Genomic DNA, 22234 nt, shown 5'->3' on the forward strand with positions numbered 1-22234 from the left:
TCTCTCCATATGAAAACAAAAAAGCAAAATTTTCGACGAACGGTACAGGGAGAATCGAACGTCGATAAAATTTTTGAAAAATATTCACATACATACATAACTATCTACCTACGTGGTTTACGTACGTACGTTTCTATATCCGTGAGTGCCGTTGTGATACTTTGGGTTCGATTAATTGCACACACGAATTATGCTTCGGACAATGCTATCAGGGATCTCGCGAATCTCCGGAGGGTCCGACACGACCACACACAACACGCATTAATTCTCCTATTACGGGCATTGTGATACACGCGGCAGGTATGGTTAGAGCGAGTGAGTAAACGAGAGGGAGAAAGAGAGAGATAGAGAGAGGGTTGAACATATTGGGATCGTACGCCCACCGCGATGCTCGCGTTATCGGGTATCGGACGTCGCGACGTCATTGTAACCCCGCCGCTCTTCACTAACGAGCTGTCGTCACGGTTATCTCGATGCGTCTCCCAACATGTATACATTCCCCGTTAATCCTATTTTCCATGGTCACCGTGAGAACGGCTATCAAGGACATACGTGATTTCTCTGATCATATTCAATGATTGAATAAATATTTTATATTTATATTAGTTTATGTATTAAAATTTAATTAAATCAAATTTAATTACTATGATAACGATCGTAAAAATGATTAAGTATTGAATTGTTATTAACAAATTTACAATCTTTTATCAAGAATCCTTCTTATTGATAATAACGAGCAAGAAATATTCAAGCTGAGAGAACGATATTTCGCAAAAGCACTAAAGAGAAATACACTGGAACAGAACAGAATAGAACAGAACACGCTACCGTGCCCGTATCGATCCTAAGGTTAAATCGTTTAAGAGAGCATAATTTAGACCTCCCTCTTGCCTCTTCGAAACGATCGATTTTCGCGTTCGGAACCGCGAAAGCGTGTACTATCTTAGGACGGAGCAACCTGTTGAGACATTATAAAGAGCAAGCAAGGATGCAAGAAGCATCGATGAGAGAGAAAGAGAGAGAGAGAGAGAGAGAGAGAGAGAGAGAAAGAGAAGAGAGAGAGAGAGAGGATGAACGAACAAGCGGACGAGGGAATCCAATTAAAGCACCGAACGCGTCCTAATTAACTCCTCAATTACGCGGTTCCCCTCTGATTTCGGGCAAACAAAGAAGAGTTTGGTTCCCAGGAGCATAGCCAGGGTCACTCGTCCTGTTAAGAGAGACAAAGATAGATGGATGGATATCGTTTCGTCCCTTTGCAAAGCTCCACCGCCTTACACGCGTCTCTTTTACTTTCGTACAACCCTCCACCCTCCTTCCCTTTCCCCCTTCAGGGTTTGGGTACACATTATAATTGCGCATATTAAAATGGCGTTGCTAGTCCACCATCCAGTAAGCAGCCAAGCGAGCCAGCCATCTTTAATCAATAATGGAACATCAGGGACCATGACAACAGATACCCTTTCCCGGGCTTTTCGTCTCCCCTGGACCCTTTCCTTCCCACCTTTCCCTTTTCGGTTAAGGGTTCCTATCCTTCCTACTACTACTACTACTACTACTACTGCTGCTGTTACTTCCACTTCTCCTTCTCCTTCTTCTCCTCTTCCTTTTCCTCTTCCTCTTCCTCCTCTTCTTCCTCGGTTTTGGACACCCCCGCGTCATGTTACACTGCGAACCCAAACGATCTACCTCGTAACTATACCAACTTGAGAAAATGATCGGCGTCGTAGGAGCTTCCATCAAGCTTTGTACAGGATGTGGGAACGAACGAGATAGGGTCTGAGTACATTGGACCTATCTTGGGTACCTTCTTGTTATAAGTACGTATCGTTTTAAATCTGTATTTGTGTTCTAGTTCAGACAATGGTAAGGAATAAACGTTTATAAAGATATATTTTCTAAGCACATAGATCGAATTCATTACATCAATAAAGTAAAATGCAAGTTCTTTTATTTTATTGTTTGAAAAATTTTAGGTACAAACTTGACAGATAATTTTAAAAAAGTTTAAAAATGTTTCAAATCGAAACATTTAAAAATGTTGTTATTCTTTTTTATTTTTTTTATACATATATATATATATATATATATATATATATATTCAAGGATTACTTCGATCGTTTCACCAATCCCGTATCTTTTTTCAGTATGAAATTTTAATTTTAATTGTAACAAATAACGATTATATTAACTTTTAATCAAATTGGACGTATATGATATCGATATTATAAATACAAGCTAAGTCGACATGATTTTCCTTGGATGGAAGTAATTCGTATTATCGGATGTTAAGATCTTTAGGAACAGGTCTATGACACGAAGTAAGAAGAGGCAAATATAAAGAGGCTAATCGAGAGACGTGGAAAGGCAAGATCATTCGAACCGGAATCCTTCATACACGCACACGTATACAAATACTTAAGTAGCGTTAGTTATATATATAGATATGGCACGTGCGAAACGTATCTCGCGTTTTCCTGTCATTCCGCATCCTATCAGTTTTATAACTACAACCATCGATCGATGAGAGGAAAAGAGAAAGAAAGATTCGCACCTGTCAAACCGTCATTTCCGATAACACCATCCTTTTCTGGACTATGTCATTGAAGCAAGGAAACTCGATGACGCGGCTTCTCGATATTAGAACGTATCTACTGCTCTCTTCCAAGATAACGTTCAACGAGCCATGTAATTCAACGTCTCGACGTTGAGAGGGTATTTTTTGTTCTTTTCTTTTTTGTTCTCTCTCTCTCTCTCTCTCTCTCTCTCTCTCTCGTTTTTTTAGATCAGAACAAGATCATCGGCATCCATGTGCTCTTTGAAAATGTCGCTAAACCTGCTTAGTAATATACTCACTAACCATTAAACGTTCGCTCGATTGCTACGTTCTTCCATCTAACACGATGGATGTCAATGATGATTCTTTTTTTCAAATTAAAATACGAATACATCCTTTAATCTAATTCGTAAGATATTATAATTTCTATATAATTTATAAGATTTCTAATTTCAATAATTCGTAAGATTTCTAATTTCTCTTTAATTTCTAATAAAATTAAATTAAAATTAAAAAAGAAAAGAAAAATAAAAAAAAAGTTACACATAAGTAACTACAATTTATACGGAATAAATAAGTACGTAAGTACGTCCGAATGGGAATTTTAACGAAAGCTTTACAAATCTTATACAATATATATTATACAGTATCTATCGTATTGTATTACAATGTACAGTATAGATATATACAATACAGTAAATGCATTCAGCTATCGAATGAGAAGCTAAGTAGAAGAAAGACGACGAGTCAATAATCGGTAGTAAGAAATCAGCATATCGGTCGGCATATCGAGCCTGTTGTGGTCCATGGTCCGGGAAGGAAGGGATACGAAATTAATAGTGTCTATGCGCGGGAACAGGACGAGAGCGAGAAGCATTATCGTTCCTCGTTTGGGCATTGGGAGCGTGTAAAGGCATGATGCAAAGCCGAAGCGGCACGGTCCAGTTCAAAGCGACGATCCACGCCACCATTGCTGGACACGCCAGGGGCGCAACAGCTTGATACATCGTTACACGCTGTTCCTTCCATGTGCCCTTTCCACGCAGCATCCCTATTCCTCTCTCTGTCTCTCTCTCTCTCTCTCTCTCTCTCTCTGTCTCTCTCTTTCTCTCTCTCCTTCTTTCTCTGACGATCACTTCGATCCCAAAGCTCCGAGTTCAGCCGTTCCCTTTTCAAGTCCTTACGATCGACCTAAGCCAAAGAGCCGACCGTTCGACGTAATTATTTTCTGTCCATCGAGAATGATCGCCTGCTCGCACCTATACCAAACTCACCTTCTCTTTCTTACGTCTTGTTTTCTTTTTTGTTTTTTTTTTTATTTTCTTTCTTTCAATTTTTGTTCAATTTTGTTGTTGTTGTTGTTGTTATTGTTGTTTTACGTTCCTCTTTCGAAGATGATATGTACGAGCTCCAAAAAAAAACAGAAAGTTCGCGCGTGGGAAAAATCTGGAGATTATGTTTCATTTGCAAAAATAAAGAGGAAAAAAAACGAGTATCGTTTTTTATATACGATTTAAAATGCGTTTGTTATTTCGTTAATTTTCATGATTCACCGAAATGACGAGTTGTTTTAATCGAATGAAAAAAAAAATCAATAAAAAAATAGAAGGAAAAAAGAAACGTACACAAGTACGTTTTCATTGTATTTAAGAAATCACATTTTCTTTCATCGTCCGAAGGTCATAATCAAAGCTGTTCAATATAACTCGGGCAGCAAGACACTGTGTCCCCGGTTCGCAACAGAACACAGAGGATGTAGGTACTCGAACGATTTAAAGACCGGGTGGATCGCGTGGGCGACGACTGCACGCCTGCCTCCACAGTGTAAAAGCGAGTTTTACGGCGCGAGCGATGCCGTCTATCGTGAGATCGTATTAGACCTCGGCGCCTTCCCTTTTTAGTTCTTCTTCCCGCGGCTTTAGACCGTGCTCGTAAGTACGCGAGGCCGAAAGGTATAACAGGGATATTATGAGAAAGGATGCTTTTCTCATAAATATTTTTCTACCTTCTGCTGAACGATCTTCCTCTTTCTTTGATTCTTTCTTTTTCGTTTTTCTTTTTTCATTTTTTTTGCATATCTTTTTGTTGCCCTCTACCTCTCTCTCACTCTCTCTCTCTCTCTCTCTCTCTCTCTCTCTCTTATTTTCCTTTCCGTTATCCTCTTACCAAGTTATAAGATTAAAATGTATGTTAGAGAATAAAGCTATGGTACAATATTTTCAAAAGAAAATTTAGTCAACACTAAAGCATATAAAATAACTTTTCTTTATAATATTAATTATTCATTTACATTAATTTTTATTGATCAATTTTCGTAATCGTATTTCCTTATAATTATTCTTTGACATTATTTTTTGACATTTTCTCAATAGAATCATCTATTTTTTCCCCCCTTCTTCTATCATTATTTATCCTATATCTCATATACGATCTATGTGCATACTATGTAGATATGATTGTCCGTTTAAAGACGGTATTGAAAAGTCTTGAAGGAAAGATGATTTATGTCTAATAATAGCCAACGATAAATCTTCGTGAGTATCTTAGGAAAACGAAGGAAGAAGACCGAAACATTTAAGAGTGGATCTGTGGTGAATTTTTAAATTACGGTATACACTTGATCGAACGACTTCCAAAACGTAATATTGTAACAGGTGTGGAGAGAGAGAGAAAGATAGGAAGAAAAGAAACAAAAAGAGAGAGAGAGAGAGAGAGCAAAGGAAATTACAGGAATACGTGCTTACTACGGTCAAACGGTCTCAGGGACATCGAGAAGTCGACTTTCCGCGCATCGTTTTATGGAGGCATCAATTACTTTAATATCCGTGCTTGGAATATCGACGCGAGTACGCCTCTTCTTCTTCTTCTCCCTCTTCTTCTTCTTCTTCTTTCTCCTCCTTATCTTCTTTCTGCTCTCGCTTCGTGCACGTCGATCGGTTGGTAGGTGTCGGCGCTCGTAAAGAGCTCGGTCCGTGCCCTTTGTGGCGTAATCGGCACGGCCATGGAACACCACGCTCGGATTATAATAATGTTTACTATGCGACTATGACTCCGCGTACGTTTAATGGCGCCATAAAGAATCGATGGGTCGTGTTTGACCAGGGTACCATAGATACGAATGAACGGAGAGAAAGAAAGAATATGTGTGTATATGTGTGTGTGTGTGTGTGTGTGTGTGTGAGAGAGAGAGAGAGAGAGAGAGAGAATCGGACCATGCTCTAAAAGTACAATCCTTATAGGACTATATAAAGGGCACGAGGCACAAAGCGGAAGAGCATAAGCGCATTCCGATAAATGCGCTTTATCCAACACGGGAAAATAAACGCAAGTTTCTGGCCGTGTACCTACTAACACAGACTCATGTCGCTTTGTTCGACTAATTAAACGTACCTAAGCTCGCAAGTCTCGCGAATTTATGGGAAGTCTTATGTTAGCGAACGTCGAAGTAACTCGATTAAGAACGCTCGATAACTTAATGACGCTTCTCTCTCTCTCTCTCTCTCTCTCTCTCTCTCTCTCTCTCTCGCTTTTGCTTCTACGAGCGAAACGAGCATGCCTTTGTCATTGTAAATAATGGGAATAGTGTAATAAATAACACCGTTGCGTCTTCGGACGGTTTTAATGTCGATGTGCTTTATGACTTTTATCTCTTGTCTCTCAATTGGATATTCCACTTTCTATAGGCTACCTAAGTGATTTGTTATGTTCAGTTCAATAATCATTTACATTTTATTTAGATTTTTAGATCAAAACTCAATTTCGTTTGTATTTTTGTATATATATATATATATATATATATATATATATATATATATATATATATACACGCATTTGCACAACAAATTTTTTTCTTTCTATTTTTTTTTCCATTTTTAACGAGTAAACGTAAGGAAGTATATTTACTCGATTTCTACGATTAAAGAGTTTCTACGAAATTATCGACTTTCGAAACGGTCGTTCTCGGCGAGGTTTCTCCGCATTTCCATTGTGTTCGATGAAAAAAAAAAGTACACATATAAATATATATATATATATATATATATATATATATATATATATATATATATATATATATTTCTGGACATAGTCGAGATTGAAAATTTTGCCTGGGGTTGGGATTTCTCTTCGATCGAAATAAAATTGACTCTTCGAATGGAATCTGCAACTTCGTCGTAATATATTTTAATAATAAGTAAATAATAAATATCAAAATATTACATAAAAGTAGTGATCGAATAAGGGACATCGTTACGTTCGTTTAGGTTGAATAGATGCTTAAAAGGTAATTCGTGAAAGGAAACATGAGAAAAGTCTTGTAACCGTTTATTACCGGCGCCGAACGTAAGAGGAATGTTTTAAAGCGACGTTGTGCCTTCAGGGGACACGATTATGAGTTACAATGTAATGGCGATTTATAGCACAGTAATGTCAAAGGAACCTTCTCTTTTCTCAGCTACGCAATACTGCCGTGGCAACGTTTCATTTCACGAGGTAATAAGTCTTTTCGCTTAGATCCTTAAGAACGATTTTTCTTTCATTCAAAATTAAACAAATCACTTTAGAATTATTATTTTAATCATTGAAAATCTTATTTTTATATTTTTCTTATAATTTCAAGCAGATATTTTACCCATATCAAATGTTTTTTTTTTTTCATTAATAGATAATTACATATATTCTCTTTGGAATTTGTTGTATATCTTGAAAAAATTAATCTATCCAACTCATTATCCATCCAGTTGAATCGTATTAAGTCACAGTAATGCGTAATTATAATTCTTTATAAAAAAAGAAAAAAAGGAAAAAGAGAAAAAATCTCCAAAAAGAGAAGATTAGACAGATAACGTTTTTTTGTTAAGGAATCACGTCGAGGATATAGGATATCTCCCCAAAAGAAAAGACCGTTGAAAGGACTCGACGAGAGAGGACGCATAGAGAGGGAATCGTCACGCCACGTCAGAAGGAGGGCATAACGAAGAATAAATAATTAGCGTGCGGCTTCGGGACTGCGGTTTAGTCGCGCACGCGATTAAAGGACGTCCTGTCCTTTAATAACATCCTGAGGGTTGCGGCCTTCCAATTCTCTTTTCTTTTTTCTCTTCTTTTTTTTTTCTTTTTTTTTTTTTCCTTTTTTTCGGGGCTTTTTTCAGTTCGCCACATCGAATTATCTACGTGGTACAGTAGAAAGAATGAAATTGTTTCGACGTGTTAAATGACTTCTCGAAAAGTTGCTCGATCAACGTTATCAATATTCTTTTTTTATTTTTTTTTTCTTTTTTTACATTTGAACAATACACTTCGAGTAAGTTGTTGATGATACCAAAAATTCAGTAAACTGCAAGATCTTTTTTATTGTTTGTTTTATATACACAGGTATGTATATAATGAAACAATGTGTAAAATTATAAAATAAAAAAGAAATTTCATTCTCAATGATGAACATTTAAAATATTTTCAATCGAATCATTTAGCTAGCATTTTAATTTTCGATCAATATAACACTCTTAGCACTCTATTTTTTTATGTTTTAATTCGTAATATTTAATGGATTATAATACGCAGTATCTAAATATGTAATTGAATTATTAAATATTAAACAAATAAAAACGATCGAAACTATTCTATTACGAAAAGAAACAAACAAACAAACAAACAAAATGATAGATATCTGAGAATTTGTTAAAAAAGATAAAATAAATAAACCACTCTGGTCGTATCCCTTTTCTCATCATTTCGAATGCGAACGATGAAAGCATCATTTTCTCTTTACTCTCTGCTCGATGACGATAAAGCGATCGTCGATCGGCTGTCGAATAGAGAAGAGTTGAAATATAAAAAAAAAAAAAAAGAGTGCGTTTGGTATCGCGGACAGCGATCCAGAGGAAAACCTGGGGACGGTCGGCGGCAAAGCGTGATGTGAATAAACGCGCGCCATTAATAATTCATGTGCCATAAAGTGACACTGAGAGAGAGACAAAGAGAGAAAGAGAAGAAGGATAGAGAGAGAGAGAGAGAGAGAGAGAGAGACAGAGAGAGAGAGGGAGAGAGAAAGAAAGAGAGAGGACTGCTCGTGATTACGGGCGATATCGAGAGTCAACCCGTAGGTAGGTATATACGTCTCTATATTTGTGTACGTATATATGTATATACATACAGTAGGGCATTATAAAAGCCACAAGTGTTACATTGCACATCGGTTCTTCCTACGTTTCTACCTAGCGATCGTCGCGTGTCATTGAAATTCCCTGCTTTTCACGCTAATAAAACACTCTTTTTATAATACACCACCAGAGCCCACAAAATCTCTGCCCTACGGACTATCATTTCTGTAAATGGAGAGTTTGACGAGTTTGTGAAAGGGAAAATTGAATGCAAATCGATATAGTAGAAAGATCATATCTGAAATAATTCCCAGGAAACAATATATACATATAATCGATTTATCTAAATTTCTGATAAACTCTTATGATTGAATATATTCTATCTTTATGTAACAATGAATAATATAAAAATGTTATAATTATTTATTTAACATATGATCTTGTTCAATTAGAAAATACAAATTCCTTATTAACGAATCTAATTAAATTTTCATCTATTCGTTCACTTCAAATTAAAAGATAAAGATATTGTTTAATCATCGTCATTATCATCGTGATAATGTAACATCAACAATACAAAATTTTCAATCGCTCGAAGATTTCATTTGTTGAACACGGAAGATTCTTTCATCGGATAAGAAGGGAAAAAGAAAAAAAAGAAAGAAAAGAAAAAAGCACAGATAGTACCTATCTACTTATTTTATAAATCGTGTTTGTATACGATGAAAAGCGTAGCGAGGGGAGCTCCCCACGCCTTCGTTCTTTTCAGACCGTTCTCATTTTCTCGACACTGTGTCTACGAGACAAATCGAATCGTACGGGGCCTGGTATGCCCCTTCGAAACTGGCCCCATAGCAGTGCCATGTGCTGCTGTAGGCCTGCCTGCCACTCGATCGAACGCCCTTCAGGTAGAAAAACGCATCGGTCGGCTAATACACGCATCTGGCGAGCGTAACCACCCCTTTCCACCATTTCCACCCTTTTTACCTATCCTCTTTCCTTTTCTCTTTCCTACAACGATGGTATTTGTAAATCGTCACGGTTTTTATACATAATATGCCATATAGATGACAGGTTTTACTTTTATTAAAGGCTAAATGCTGATCTTCTATTACGGACTCAACGTTATCTTAAAGGTGAAATAACGAAACAAACAAAAAATAAAAAAATAAAAAAAAAAGAAAGAAAAAAATAATCTAAGAACAAAGGAACTATTCTTACACGTATTTAATTAGTTTCGAGAAAGTAATTTCAACGTGTACTCAACGATGTATCGTTATCTTTATTATTAAAAAAAAGAAAAAAGATTATTAATCTGAAACAAATAGTCCAATAGATATCATTATTATCAAATCCATATGATAGAAACTATTCGTTCACTAAGTATATTTAAGTAATAGAAAAGACATTGATGCAAAATCCTGGATAGAAACGATCCTATCTGAGAAAATCGTTTCGGGAGACTGCGCCTATCTAAATAAGCACAGGTGTGCCATTTTTGCCGAAGGCAATAGAAATTTATAGACTCCTTCGCGCCTTCATTCTAACGCAAATCGATACTCTCGGTTACGGCGACAAACGAAAAGGAAAGAGAGATAGAGTAGAAATCGAAGGAAAGGAGGCCCAAAGGGATCGGCTTCGATTCAATGCCCTTATTCGTTCTGGATATACGTTACTTGCTAAGTGTTATCTCGATACAGGTGCGTACGTCCGAGGATGGAAGATGAACGATCGTTAAAGAGAGGAAACACTATGCAGATGAGAGTATACACGGACTTCTCTAGTATACTATTTCTGTCTCTCTTTTCTCTCTCTCTCTCCCTCCCTCTCTCTCTCTCTCTCTCTCTCTCTCGCTCTTTCTCTTTTGCTCTTTCTTCTTCTCTTTACTTCTCGACGATACATACATTCCAAACACTTAGAGAACATCGATGGCTTCCGCGCGATTCGAAAGACTCGCTTCTAACACCTACTACCTAGAAGAGTCTACTTCTTTTGAAGTAGAATCCGCCCAGAGATCGAGAATCAAACATAAAGAAAGAAAACATCGAATAGCTCGTATATCCTTCGTCGTTAAAACGGAAAGTGGAACCTGCTTTTTCACCTTTTATTTTGTCGATCTTCACGTCGAAGTTCAACCAATCGAGATACGTAACTATAGTTATACTGTATCTATATTTAAAAATTTCTAAGTACATTGATATATATATATATATATATATATATATATATATATTTATAAAGATACCGTAAATTGTAATATCTATTAAAAGGTATCTATTACTTATGATAAATATTTATTCAAACTGATTATGTATTTAATCATTGTTCATCCATTCTGAAAAAAAGGAATGATCGAATTTATCATAAATTCGTTAAAAAGCGTATATCTAATGGATAAATTCCTTGATCGAAGAAATTTTATTGAACATATCCAAAGTAAGAAAGTATCCAACATCAAGGAAAGTTGAGCGTCGTACGTCGTACACGAGATGCTCGTAAATTCAAGAGAACTCGAGTGACCGCTAAAGAAGCCATCGATCTCGTTTCATCGATAATCCAATGCCGGTGGTATCGACAAGGTCTACACACGTATCTCTTTAGCCTTCCCTTCGTCAAGGTGCCGGGTCCTTCCCGGAGGGCCGAAACCGACGCACGATCCGCGTAATCACCGTAATTTCGTCCAGCGTGTCGTAATTTTTGAACGAACGGTCATAGCAACGGTTTCATTCGATTTCATTTAATACCAACGCGTAGGTATACCTATACCCTTAAGGCATGATCCTCCTTACTCTACTTTTCTCGTCTCTCTCACTCCTCCCTCTTCCTCCTTCACTCCTATCCTTTTCTTCTCTCTCTCTTTTTCTCTTTCTTTTCTTTATACTACGGTAGGTAATGTAGAAAAGAGGAGAAAAATAGGAAGAAAGAATACTGAAGAAAAAAAAACGTCGAAAAACAAAGGAAAGGGAGGGAGAGAGAGAGAGAGAGAGAGAGAGAGAGAGAGACGATGGGGAAGAAGGAAGAGAAAAAAGAAGGTGCAACGCGCTGTCCGTCAAAACGTTATTCTCTGTACTCTAAACCATTGATTAGCGTGAGCTGAATTAATAAGATTAATGAACACGATACAGAGCTTGGTTTTACGAACGGCGAGTTTCACTTCCGTATCGGTGCAGCGGCCCTGTGCGAAAATGCTTGAGTTACGTCGCCGAAGTATAATGGATAATAAGCGAAAACGAGCGCTTTAACTCCCCAGGACTTTCGATCGCCCACTTTTTTCGATTTAAAGAGTGATCCAAGTAGATTGGATCTTATCTATTATAAAACGAACCGGTTCATCGATTGAATCCCATCGAATTACGAGGAACGATCCAATTTCTAAGGAAATATAAATTATTTTTTCTCTTTTCTTTTGTTCTTTCTTTTTTGTTTTGATTTGTTTTAATCGTAACTTCGATTGCGCTCGAGTTCGGCCTATTTTTCTTTCTTTTTTGTTCTTTTTTTCAGTTATCAATCGAAACGTTTACGTTAGATTTTTTTTTTTTTTTTTTAATTGAGAAAAAAGAAAGAAAAAATGAAAGTTAAAATCTGTCGAAGACGAGAGAGGATAAATGTAGAAGAAAATAACTCACGGGTATCGATGGTTGCAACCCACGAAGAGAAGCCGTCGCGTTGCTCCACTTTCGTTGTTGCCTATTTTGATATTGTCCGGTGGTTCTATAGATGCTATTGTTTTGATGATTAGAACCGTATGGAGCACGTTGTGGCACGGACGACGGTCTAAAAGGTGGATAGGATAAAGATGGATAAGCCGATGCCTTAGCTCGATGATAATCGTCAAAGCATTGCTGCTGTTGTTGATGATGATGATGGTGATGATGAGAAGGAAGTGAGGAAGGATGATGAGGTTGAGGGGGTCGATGATGATGATGATGATGATGATGATGATGATGATGATCACGAAGATAGCCGTCGTTTGTGAGGGCAGATACCGCCATCCTATAAGCTGCATGTCGATCGTGCGACGATCGTTCTCGATCATGATGATCCTCGTGTTTAGGCTCGTCAATACGTCTACTCGGAAAAACATCCGGTAAACGTGGAGGTGGTGCGCTTGTAGGTGGCCCATAAAAACGAGGAAAACCGAAAGTAGAATTTGTTATATCAGGACGTTGATATCCTACTCCTGTTGTCCCTCCTCCTCCTCCTCCTCCTGTCACTACCCCTCCTCCTCCTGTTCCTATTCCTCCTCCTCCTATTCCTTGACAGTGGGAAGGATAATCAGAGCTCTCGAATTTTCCGAGAAAAGCTTCGGGTTTTCGTTCATAACCATAATCCAAATCCGGACGATGATGATAATCATCTCCTCGTGATTCGGTCTTGGATTCGTAACCTTCAGTAGGCTCCGGCATCTCCAGCTTCACTTTCACTCTGCCGTTATCGAGCAGCTCACTGCTAATAGTTCTGTTGTCGCTCGACGGCTCGCATTTCACCTGCGGAGACCTTGCACACGGACTCCTCCGCTGATCTAAATCCCCGTCACAACCACCCACGCTAGCTTGCTGCATTTTCTCCACGATGTTCTCTCTTTCTCTCAGGTGTCCGATCGACACTCCTTCGTCGATAATCTCATCGTTCTCTTCATCAACCTGAAACCTTGAACGATCTTCCGCGCCACGTGATACGTGTAACAAAGTATGATCTAAAAGAAAGCATGTCTGGGGACTCTATATGAAAAATCAAAATCCACCAGGAAAACCATAAGAAACGTGTCTCCGTCGTCATCGTTTTTCTTCCCAAATTTCAGGACGTTTTAGACACGAAAAGGATTCAATGAGAAATGAAAGTTTCTCCATTTCTATGATAGATCAAATAGAAAAGGCACTTCCTTCGCATAACACACCTCCACGTTTCTAACTTTTCGGGAATCCAACGATGTAGAATAGATACGGTAAGTATGGTGGGGGATGACGAAGTAGAAGAGGAGGAGAACCCCTTGGCTGAGGTTGGAGAGGGGGAGGACAAGGGCGGCGTGACAGTTTCCTCGGTGTCACGTGTCCTCGACCTTAAGCTCCGCCTACGAGAACAATTTTCCTGCGCCCGAAAGGCAACGTCGTTTTTGATTTTTCTCCTTGTAGAAAAACACATCCGTCCTGTCATTTGTTTAGGATCTCTTTCGCTTAATCTAAATAAATCGTAACCAAGTCCAAGTCTGTACGAATTAGAGTCACTAGTATCGTTTCTTCTTGAAATAAGGGATCGCTCGCTCTATCGTAGAATTAGCATTTTAGTAGGGTAAAAATGGATAGAGAGAAAGAGAGAGAAAGAGAGAGAAAGAGAGAGAAAGAGAGAGAGAGAGAGAGAGAGAGAGAGAAAGAGAGAGAGGTAGGAAAAGTAATGGGAGAGGGAGAGGGAGAAAAAAAAGAAACTGTCACTAGGTGGTGCCTTTTTTTCTTCGTCCCACTTTGTTCGTCCGCCTGTCTCTCTTGCACGCACGCACAGCCTGTCCCACTCCCGTTATCCCCACCTTTCTCAAGCGGCGACAAATCAACGTGCTTGAGGCAGAGCACACGACACACACTAGGAGCGAACGCGGCACGGTCAGTGGACGGTCGGGTGTGCGCGCGCGCGCACGACACGACACGACGCGAGGACAACACGAGAGAAGATAGATTGACGAAGAGACTCGGCGTCGTTCGACGATTGAACTTTTCAACGTTCGGTCAGCTCGAATGTTGGGTATTATAATCCATCGCGATGTTGTCCTTCGTCATCTTCTTCCTTTCTTCTTCCTTTTCCTCTTGGAGTTTCTCGTGAGCCGTTGGAGCTCTTAAAGCCGACGGCACGACGTTCGCGAGAACCTTGCGAAACGAGTAGCTCTCGTCGAAGTACCGCCTTCGCTCGCTTCCTCGCTTGCTTGTTCGTTCGCTCTCTCACTCGCCGGCTATTTTTCGATCGATCGGCACGCGCGCGCACATCGAGAACGACACGACTGGTCGTCGTCGGTCGTCCGTATTCTCGTTCTGGTCTCGTTCTTCGTAGGACACACCGTGAGAAAAAGATGGACAAAGAGAGCAAGAGAGAGAAAGAGTTAGAGATAGAGAGAGAGAGAGAGAGAAAGAGGAAGAGAGAGAGAGAGAGAGAGAGAGAGAGAGAGGATAAGAGAGGAAGAGAGTAAAAGAGAAAATTAGAAAGAGAGAGAGAGAGAAAGAGAGAGAGAGAGAGAGAGTGAGTGATAGTGAGAGAGAAAGGGAGAGAGAGAGCACATACGTAAGGAAGCCGGGCTCGGTGAGCTGATCGCGTACGAGTTTCGTTCCACGCAGCGTGAAACTTGGCGGAGGTGCGCGGCCACCACCAAGAGACGGAAACTCACGAGTATTGCCGAGAACGACCGAACCTCGATCCATATCTCCATCTCTGTTTAACTCTCTTCCACTTCGTTCTTTCCTCCTCGCTCCGACCAGTTCGTCTCTATCTCTCTCTCTTTCCTTCTTTACTACCCTACTCTACCTTCGTACTTTGCCGCCTCCCGCTTTCCGCGAACGCGTATCAACCGTGCAGACCCACGAAGTGGGTTCACCTTTTGTGAGACCCCCCGCACATCTCCGCCTTCAATATACATGTACATAGATCATGTATATGTAAGAGGGAATACTCAATGCGTTACATGCACACAAACAGACATACACATACACATATACTGAGTAGGTATCTGTCACTGGAGATAGATAGGTCGTTGACGAGTCTTATGATCTTATTTTTAGTACCTGCTTCCAATCTTTTGTGGTCTGATTTTTGAATGCGCTTAAAGTACTTTCGGACCAGTTTATTTTTAATGCGTAACTCAGTATAGGCAATTAGGATTTAATGTACGTATTAGAAATACAGTCTAAATATTGAATTGAAATCATTGTCTTACGGTCTCAACGTTCGAGTCTATTATTTATTATAATTAATAATTGATAACAATTGTTACCACCATCGTAATATAGATATCAAAAGAAGACACATCAATTAACTCTTCCATCGACCACAACAAGCAATTGAATTTCCAATTTCTCATCGATCGGTAGTATAACATTTACCGGTACGCAACGTGTAAAAAAAGAATAGAAAAAAAAAGGAACGTCACGATCTTCAGCTTGCCGTACGGAAAACAAAGGTAGACTTGGGTGAGGACTCCAGATCGAACGTCTGGATCGCTAGGAGAAGGAAGCGGTACATTTTAACGGACTCTCTCTCTCTCTCTCTCTCTCTCTCTTTCATTTTCTTTCTCTTTCTCAGGGCTGGCAGGTAAATCGTTGGAAACGTAGAACGTATACCAGTTCTACGGGGTGAGGCGAAACAAAAGGAGAAGAAGGTGGAGGAGGAGAAGAATGAGGAGAAGAGAAAGAGGGGGGAATAGTACCTCCGGCTCCCTTTTCGATCTCTCCGAGCACATCGATGTATATATCTGTATATATATATATATATATATATATATATATATATATATATGTAATATACAGGTAGTATACTATATAGTGTACATGGCCGCAGCCCCTGGACTCGCGAGAGAAACGCGTCGAACACGGTGCGTTCGTGTATGCACTTTCGCAGCGGGATGACTGGTGAGAGAATTCAATTTCCGTCGTCGTTATCGTTGCCTCCATCAGACTTCTCGTCGTTCCTCTCGATTCGAATCTCCCGGTGAAACAATCGTTTCCATCCCCGAAGATGAGAGGATTGAACGAAGCTTTCTTTTGTACTTTTTTTCTCTCTTTATTTTTATCTTTCTTTTTCTTTCTATCTCTCTCTCTCTCTCTCTCTCTCTCTCTCTCTCTTTTTCTCTCACACACGCACAGTACTTCTTTTTCTGTCTTTCTCTGTATCAAACTCGGAGACATCACGTTGAGTGTTTGCGATTGATAAAATATCGGGACTTACCTACGTTGGAAACATTTCGTTGTAAGAGATATTGCAATTTCACAAGAGGCAGGGTCGAGCCCTCGTCAACTGGCCGATCTGGCCAACTAAGCGAATTACGTTTTACGACTCGGCAAATATAGTCCTCGTTACGCAATAGGTCTACGCTTCCCAGCTGTCCGATCAGTGGTTTCGAAAGGGAACGCTAGGGTGTACTTATTTACGTGTATAGTTAATTCACAGGAAGGAAGAAAAATGAACGTAAGTATTTAAACGTTTACCTCCGATCTACCCTATGGTATTCTTATCTTGTTAGATTTTCATAAATGAAAAATAAAAAAGAAGGTAATAACAAATGAGATAAAAAGGATCATCCTTCAAATCAGGATCAGTCATTTTAGAAATAGCATACCAAGATAAATAAAACATATTTGATCGATTTAAATTTGATACACGACATGAGAGAAAAGAAAATGTTCTTCGTTCACGATCATTTTTATAGCTTGATCTTGGTAGAGAAGGTAGTAGTAGTAATAAAAAAAAAAGGAAGACGAAGACGAAGATGAAGAAGAAGTCTCAGGAAGGATCCTGCGCCGTCTGGTTGTCGGCGAACGGTTGAAACGTTGTGAGGGCGTGTGTCACCAGAGTGCCTGGGGACAGATCGAACCAATGGGAAGTCGTGGAAGGCGTGGATGGTGGGTATAATCGAGGACAGTCAACGAAAGACACGGGCAAGTAAGGTTCTCTCTCCGTCCGGTTGTGTGCGACACGAGCCGTCCCCCTCCTCTGTGGGTCGCTCGCGAAGCGAAGCGAGGGACATCTCGGGACGTCGGTCGGTTGGGGTCGAGTGGTGGGGAGAGCGTTGGAGGGGTCGTAGGGGAAGGAGACCGAGGAGTGGGAAAGCCAGACACGCCCACCGTGTCAAGGAGTGGGAGAAGACGCTCGACTGATCCAACTCTTTTTATCCTTCTCTCTCTTTCTCTCCCTCTCCCTATTTCTTTCTCTCTCTCTCTCTCTCTTTCTCTATCTCTCTTCCTCTTTCTCTTTTCTCTCTTTCTCTTTCTTCGTGCTGACAGCGGCGCGCATGTGGCATCTGCTTCTCCACGGATACGTCGCACGGATGACACCGGAGATTGCTCCTACCCAACGTATCTACGTAAGAGAGAAAGAGAGAGAGAGAGAGAGAAAGAGAGAGAAATATACTCGCTTTTGTGAGTGCGCGCACGCGCGTTTGTATATGTGTGTGTGTGTGTGTGTGTAGGCGAGTAACACGGTTTACCGAGAGAGATACCTATGCTCCCTGGTAGTAGTCGGCAGCTCGTACCTTCGCAGCCATGCACATAAATTTCCTTAGAGAGTCCCTACGTCACGGATCGTGACTATGAACCCAGTGAGATCGTAGGAACCGCGAGTACTATTCTCTTTCCTTCTCTTTCTCTCTTTCTTTCTTTCTATAGTTAGGTAAGTACTTACCTCTTCTGCCTAACGCCGTCGGAGATGCTAGAAACATGGACGACAAGCACCTAGAGCGACGTGTTCATGTTCCCCGGTTCCCAGATCCTTGCCGCCCACTCCTCCACTAAATTCATGTCCCTTTTCTACATCTCGATGCACCAAGATTATGACTGTTTGTAGTAGATATATAGCGAAGGTAATGCATCTCGAGTTATTCCGAGATCCATGTAATTTGGTTGTTCCACTAGATCGTGCGTCCATTCGCTCGACGCTAATCGCACGATATTTCTCCTTGATCGTTTGTTCACTCGCGCGGAAACACGTTCGGCGACGAGAAAGCCGTTGAAATGGGAAACGAGGAACGTCATTCTTCTGAAGTGACTTCTTCATTCGGGAAAGGAGTTTACCGTGTGAGTTTATTCTTTCGAATATATTCTTTTTCATGGAATGCCACGAGAAAAGAAAGGTTCCGTGTGTAAGGTTTATGTTTGATTTCGATCAAGCCTACCGAAGAGTTATTTTAGAGAGTAACATGATGAGAGATCTCACACGTATGGTATGAGCAAGTATATATATATATATATATATATATATATATATATATATATATATCAATCCAGATTTATTAAATTCTATTTCTAAAAATATAGATATATTTCAATATATCTAATAATTATCTATATCAAATCAATGTCTCCAATTACTTGAAGAAATAAATAGAATTCTTTTAAATATAAATTCGAAGAAATTTCAGAATACGTGTTCATTTCTCTAGTTTAATCGAACGTTGATTTGACGTAGTCGATTTTTCTATGAGATTTTTCGCGCATCAACTCGAGCGACGGGAGCTTCTCGAACGATTGACGTCTCTTAATTGCGGCTTTTCTCTTATCTACTGTCACCCTAGCTAGTCCCCTAGTAGTGCGCTAAATCGAAGGATTAGTTTCTCTATCAACGACGACCCACGTCGGACGCTTAATCTTTTTCCTCAACGATAGGGACTATGTTAGTTTCGTGAGCTTACTCCTTCGAAAATCGATCGGTCTTTTCGCAGTAAAGACACAACACATATATACACACATACAGATACATATACAGAACACATATAGATACATATAAAGGTGGCTAGTTTGTTGGTATGTACACTACGTCTACAGTATTATCGTTCGTCTTCTAACGTTTATTCCCTTTTTTGCTCTTAGTTGATCGTGTCTCAGAATAGTTTCTCGAGTTTCTTAAAATCCACTTAACCGTCAAACACGGTACTAAGCGCATTACCGGACCACTCGTTAGAGTACACACACACACATATATATATAATATAGATACCCCTTACCTATATAAGTATACCTTTAGTCAACGTTACCTTATACTATATGTTCGAGTTCACCGAGTTTCTTTTGACACTTGACATTAAAAGTCACGGTATTCGTGCAACTACGTCTCCGTCACGTCAGGTTGACGGATCGGCGCTGCGCACTCAGGAAATTAGGCAATTTCCGCTCGGCGCTCGCTCGTGTCTGCGTTTAATAGCAGCGCCACGTTACTTCACCGGATCGGCGGAGTCGTGCTTGCTTAGGACGAGTATCGGTATAGCCGTCGTCGTCGCCATCGCCACTTTTCGTTTCTCTTGTTTCCTTCTCTTCCTTAGCGTTGTTCGAGCGTTCGAAACCCCTCCTCCCCTGACCACCCCTTGTCCGATCGATTTTGGATAACCTCGGCCGTTCTTAACTCACGACGACCTCAAAACTATTTTATCGATCGTGTTAAAGTGAAACGAGTAATAAAAAAAAAAAAGAACAAGAAACGAATCGTGAGAGAAATAAAATAGAAAATTGATATAATCTACCTCAACTAGTGTTGTAGTACTTATTACTAGAACGGAGTTGAGGTAAAAAGATTATGAGTACCTCAAGTCGCTGTCGTCTTGTCTCCATCATGCGTGGACAGGCAAGGATCGTTAGAAAACGTGTGTAATGGAGCCTCCACTGAATGCACGGTGGTCAGTGTTGATAGGCCCGTATGGTGAGAGCGAATCCTGGGGTCACCCTTGGGGTCACTAATGACACACGCAGCCTCGTGCACGCACACACGTTCACGCGAGAGGCAAGTGGCTGCTGCCCCCCCCCTTCTCTCTCTCTCTCTCTCTTTCTCTCTTTCTCTCTCTTTCTCTCTATCTCATTTTACAACAGTACCACCACCTACACGTTCGTACAAAATCGCATCCCGCACGGTCTCACTCGTTCGCTCGTTCGTTCGTTCATTCGTTCGTTCATTCGTCCATCCGTTCGTTCATTCGTCCCTCCGTTCGTTCATTCGTCCCTCCGTCCGTTCCTTCGTTCGTTCATTCGTTCGTTCATTCCTACGTACGTACGAAACGCAAACGCAAAAGCGAAACGCGAATTGGCCTCATCAAAGCGAGCAAACAATGCTGGATGCCGCCGATGGCTCAACAACGTGTGGTTAGCCAAATCACCGTACAGCACGTAGCACACCATGGCTATGCGCATCGAACGCGCTGGACAATGCAGCCAACCCGATCGGTTTGGTTTGAGATGTGTGATCGACCACTCTCGATCATCCACCTACCCCACAGGACACAACGGCGGTACTTACAGCTTCTCGCATTCGACGCGCGTGTCTACGTGCGCTTGCTAGCTGCCCAACCGATATGCCTTTGTTTGTTCTTTATATGTCGATAGAGAGAGAGAGAGAGAGAAAGAGAGAGAGATATATATATATTCACTTGAGATTTCATACCGTATTGGTCATGCTACGTTCTTGAATTGTTCTGAGTGAGATCGTTGAAAATTTCTTTATGTTTGTTGCATGAGTGTACACACATGTATGCACACTTGTGTATGTGTGTGTGTGTGTTTGTGTTGTAAATCTAACATTCATTAATACATTATTTATAATTAGACGAAATGTCAGACTTTTCATTTATACTTAAGGGAAATAAATAATTATACTAGTTCTCTTTTTTGCTTTTCTTCTTTTTTCTTCTTATTTTTCTCCTTTTTCTTTTTTTATTTATACTGACACAAAACCTGAACGATCAAATTAATTTTCTCGAATGAGAGCAAGAAGTTATTATACGCATCGTATCGTCACGTGTACGTATGTAGAGCAAAGTGAAGAACGATGATGACGAGAACGACGTGGACGAGAACGACGTGGACGAGGACGAAGTCGACGACGACGACGAAGAAGAAGTAGAAGAAGAAGAAGAAGAAGAAGAAAGAAAATAAGAGGAAGGAGCGGAGGCAGAAGAAACCGTCTAATAAAAATGTTAATTGCACGGCTCGTTAGAGGGCCCCCCGCGAGGCGAGCTAGAGAAGTTCAGACGGGGTCGCCTCGCGGGGAGTCCGCGAGTATTTGCCTTTAAACGTTCTTCCTTTCTTTCTTTTTTTTCTTCTTTTTCTTTTTTTTTTCGTTCCCTCCAAGCTTTTTCTCTTTTTAATCTACTCGTTCGCTCGATTATTTATCGCCGGACATTCGCTCGCTCGCGAATCTGGATTATAACGTTCTTTTCACTTCGCACGTAAGGTAGATACCAACCTACTTGCATACTTCCTAGATCGCGAAGAGGAAGCAAAAAAAGGAGAGAGAGAAAGAGAGAAGAGAGAGAAAGAGGGAACGTGCTCTAGAAATCTTCTCTGGCACCGTTAATGAGGATCGCGTAACATGCCTAACGTTGCTTTTGATGGATAATGTTACCGTTATAAAACATAGGTAGACATAGAACGTTGCCTTCTCGTAAAAGGTCTCTTCTTCGTAGAATAAAGAATTCCTTTTCTCTCTCTTATCACCTCGTTCATACCGTATCATCGTACCTATATTTCGCCGTAGAGTTCACCGTCCCTTTTTCTTCACTCGAATACTTTCCATGGATGAAGTACTAGAACGTAATACACCTTTTCAAACTTGAAAACACGAATTCTGTGTATTTTACTGTCCAGAAGTTTTTTGCAATCTTTCGAATCTACTTCGCATCGTGCAAGAGTACTTCAAATCGTTATTACAAAAGTCTATCTTTTGGATAGTGGTGTAATTGAAACGGCGTTTCAAGTCCAAAGAATCCTGGACGTCTTTTTCTCGAGAGTGATGCCGAAATGTTAACCTGCGAGTCCTTCCGAAAAACCGTCCACCAACGTCTACCAGAAAAGGCAAACAGCGTGGGATTTGATCGGGCGCGTGCGGCCTCTTGTCTCTCGTTTCA

The 22234-nt window shown here is 40.2% G+C and overlaps 1 protein-coding gene across 1 annotated transcript in view; it reads right to left on the reverse strand.

The window, feature by feature from the left end:
• LOC124425633 (nitrogen assimilation transcription factor nit-4-like) overlaps positions 1 to 14949 on the reverse strand; it is a 195258-nt gene extending 180309 nt beyond the window's left edge. Inside the window, exon 1 of the mRNA XM_046966201.1 lies at positions 12285 to 14949. Within this exon, the coding sequence (XP_046822157.1) occupies positions 12285 to 13220 (936 nt within the window). The 5' untranslated portion in view covers positions 13221 to 14949. The remainder of the gene's footprint in view (positions 1 to 12284) is intronic.
• Between the last annotated feature and the right edge of the window lie 7285 nt (positions 14950 to 22234).

The sequence above is a fragment of the Vespa crabro genome, chromosome 7, assembly GCF_910589235.1.
Source record: "Vespa crabro chromosome 7, iyVesCrab1.2, whole genome shotgun sequence".
NCBI lineage: Eukaryota > Metazoa > Arthropoda > Insecta > Hymenoptera > Vespidae > Vespa > Vespa crabro.